Raw genomic sequence first — 3,689 nt, forward strand, 5'->3', positions numbered from 1 at the left:
CCAGGGCCCACTGACAGGAAATGAAGGAGCTGCACACATTCCCACGGTGCGGCTGACAAGGACAACCCCCCGGTGCCTCTGGACCAGGTGAGGACGTGCCCCGAAGAGCGCATCTCTCTCTGTGTCATGAGAGGCAAGACCGTGACGACAAAGCCCTGACCGCCAAGCGAATCCCCCCACAACTGCGCGTGAGCACCCAACGGGCGGCCTCGCGGCCTCTCCGGAGGGCCTCCGCAGGCTCGGGCTCCGCCGGGACTCCCCAAGGGCCCTGTGACCCTGCCGGCCGGGCAGGCGGCGGGAACGCACCTGCCGGGCAGCAGCAGCAGGGCACCGTGCCCGGGCTCCTCAGCGGCGTCCAGGCACTCGGGTGGCACCAGCGTGCCTGTGTCCTCGTCCGTGAAGGTCTCACACTCGCTGTAGGTGCTCTCGGAGCCCATGTACGCGCTGTCTGTCACCTCGTTGGCCTAGGAGAGATGCCCAGAGTCAGTCCCGGCCGCGGAAGGGGCCCGCGACGGGGAGCGTCCATGAGATGACCCTCCTGCACTTCCAAGCAGAAACAGTGGCTCACGGCAGACTTTAGAAAAAGTTAGTAGTGTATGTAAACATGCCTCAAGCAGACACAAGTGTCCCAGCATCCCAGGGTACACACCGGGAGAGCCGGCGGCCCTTTGTGGCCCCCGGCACTGGAATGACCCTGTTAACAAACGTCCAACAGTCTAAGGACATGCCTTTTTCAATTTAAAAGTCCCCACCAATGACTACTACGTATGTGCAGACTACTGCTCTGAAATTCAATTACGTGGTCTAACCTCAAAATCTGAATTCATCAACTGTTGGATCAATTACATTCACTGGTTAAGGGCTACTTTCCCACTAAACACACCCGTGTTTTCACTCTTTTGGACCCAGCACCAAGTAGGTATCTGCAGACCGTCCAAATGAACTTACAGCCAGTACACAGGTTGCCTTCACTTCGTAACCTCAGCTTTAATTGAGGGGCAACTGGTTAGCAAAGCAGCCAAGCTTTCACGCTGGTTAACGATGGACAAATGAGAGAGATTTCAGAGAAGAGGCTGGAGAGGCTGCACTTTGTCCTTGGGCTCTGCCACGAGATTTGGGGGGGGCAGAGGGCCCCGCATGGCTGCCCCCACACCCATGCCCAGTGGAGACCAGGTCCGGCCTCGTCTGCCGTCCACCAGTCATGTGATCCATCCACCAGCCATGTAGCTGGTGAGCGTCCAAGCGGCGCCGCCTCGAGGAGAGAACAGGGACTAGACGCAGCTTTCCCGAGGTCACCACCTCTCAGAATGTGGCCGTGACAAGGGCAGATGCAGGACAGCCTGAAAGGGGGCCTGTGTGCCAGCTGGTACAGGGCAGCGTGAGACGGGGAAGGCCCGAGGTCCCCACTGCAGGCCTTCCTCGACGCTCCTGTTCCCATACTTCTCCAAGTCCCAGGCAACTATGTAATCCACAGAGTGCTCACTTCAAAACCGAAACCAGGACTCCCTTCAAGAGTCCCCACTGTGCTTCTCATGACCACTGAGTGACTGGCTCCGGGCTGAGCCTGCAGGCAGGCACCGCGGTGTTGAGGCTGGACCCACCGCCCGGGTCCGAGGGACAGCTGCCCGGGGCCCTTTTCACCCCCCACTCACCCTCGACCGAAAGCAGGTGGGCCCACACACCTGAGACACGGGCTTCCCGCAGGGACAGAGTGTGACTCGAGGCCAGCACCCCAGCACAGGCTCCTCTGGGCAGCAGAGCCCCGGTCCTCACAGGCAGCTGGGTGCGCAGAAGCGGGGTGGGCTTGGTGCGCAGGCCTGACCTCCCCCGCAGTCGTGGCTGCAGCCTGAGTGAGCCTTCCTACTGGGGCTCTGCAGGACAGCTCAGGATGGAAGTCACCCCCCTCCCCCGCCGGCGCAGGAAGACCAGGCAGACGCTAATCCCAGCTGCCAGACAGACAGGAGCACTCGCCCACCTTCCACGCTCCTTCCCACAGCAGGACCAGCCCCTAGGGCCCAGAGCGGCCCCTGGGCAGGAGGCCCTGGGGCTCCCGGAGGACCCAAGGCGAAATCTGAGGGGGGCTGAGGGGGCCAGGAGGACAAGGCGGCTGGTCTCTCCCTGGAGTCAGGCTGCCCTGAATAAGCGTCACAAGCCGGATGTTTTCCAGGGAGGGCTGGTGAATCTGCCCTTAGGAGGCAGAAGCTGTGTGGGGTGGCCCTGCAAGAGCACAGAGGGGCTCGGAGTCCTTCCTCCACAGCCTTGGTGCTGACAGACGGGCCTTGCTTCGCCAGCTCACCCTCTAAGCCACCAAAGAAACGACCATAAACTACTCGTCAGGATGAGTTCAAGGAAATCACAGTGCGCCTGAGAACGCTTGGCTGTTTCCTCACCAGGTAACAAACGCGGTGGGCAGGGAGCTTGCACGCACCGCCCCCAGCGAGGAGCTCCGGGGCGGCCAGGCCTGCCCAAGGCCCCGCCATCCAGCCATGGTCCCTTTGAGGGGAACCGGCGGCCGGGCCAAGCGTGGCCGGGGCCCTGCCTTCTCTTACCCTCAGACACCCGCCCGGCTGGCCGGCTCCACACAGCAGCTCCAGGAAGGGTGCGTGTGCAGACGGCCTTCCCATGAAACTGGGTGCCGGCACTCCGTCCAGCCGGCCAGCAGCTCCAGCGGCCTCCTACTGGCCGGGCGTGCGGAGGTTCTGTCTGTCCACCTGAGGGTCCATCACAGCCTCAGCAGTTGTTTAACCCGCTCCCAGACGCGCTCCGCTGGCTGGCAAGGGGGCAAAGTTCAGGAAACGCTTGCTGGGCTTTTAACAAACATTTCTCAAAACAGAGAGGCTTTTGTTCTTGCTCTTCTAGCCCTTCTGATAAGAGTTTGTACAAAAGGCCCATTTCCCCATCTTCTTATAAGGTTGGGAGTGGGAGGAGGAGGGAGCCGGAGTAGGCACAGCAGAGCCCACTCCTATCTTCCCGTACTCAGAGTACTCATCGCCAGTCCAGATAGGGGTCCAGCCCCTCCTGCGCCCCCTCCTGTGGGCAGAGTCCTCCACCAGCTGCTCTCTGCCTCAAGGGCTCAGATTCACACCCACAGCCGCCTTCTCCATCACAGAACCTCAGCAACAACCTGCACTCAGCCCCCGTCCCTTCTTAGAAACTCCACATCAGAAATTTTCTTCTGGGGAATTCTCTGGGGGCACTTTCACTGTCAAGGACACAGTTTCAGATCCTGGTTGCGGAACCATTAATAAGATCCCGCAAGCCACATGGTGAGGCAAAATACAAAAACAAAGAAACACCTTTCTCCTGGGAGCTCTGCTACAAGCTGGGGCCACACGGGTGCTTGGGGAAACGCTGGGAGCCACAGACCCCCCGTCACAGGCAGGAGAGGCCCTGGGAGGGGCCCTCAGTGTCACACCCAGGGCACCACAGACCCCCGTCACAGGCAGCAAAGGCCCTGGGAGGGGCCCTCAGTGTTACACCCAGGGCACCACAGACCCCCGTCACAGGCAGGAGAGGCCCTGGGAGGAGCCCTCAGTGTCACACCCAGGGCACCACAGACCCCCGTCACAGGCAGGAGAGGCCCCCCCGTCACAGGCAGGAGAGGCCCTGGGAGGAGCCCTCAGTGTCACACCCAGGGCACCACAGACCCCCGTCACAGGCAGGAGAGGCCCTGGGAGGGGCCCTCAGTG

The 3,689-nt window shown here is 61.5% G+C and overlaps 1 protein-coding gene across 1 annotated transcript in view; it reads right to left on the reverse strand.

Moving 5' to 3' along the window:
• Positions 1-3,689, reverse strand: part of RAB11FIP3 (RAB11 family interacting protein 3 (class II)) — a 60,917-nt gene that overhangs the window by 20,062 nt on the left and 37,166 nt on the right. The window contains exon 4 of the mRNA XM_010840983.1: positions 307-464. Coding sequence (XP_010839285.1) covers positions 307-464 — 158 coding nt within the window. The remainder of the gene's footprint in view (positions 1-306; positions 465-3,689) is intronic.

The sequence above is a fragment of the Bison bison genome, unplaced genomic scaffold (genome assembly GCF_000754665.1).
Source record: "Bison bison bison isolate TAMUID 2011002044 unplaced genomic scaffold, Bison_UMD1.0 scf7180017846849, whole genome shotgun sequence".
NCBI classification, from domain to species: Eukaryota; Metazoa; Chordata; class Mammalia; order Artiodactyla; family Bovidae; genus Bison; species Bison bison.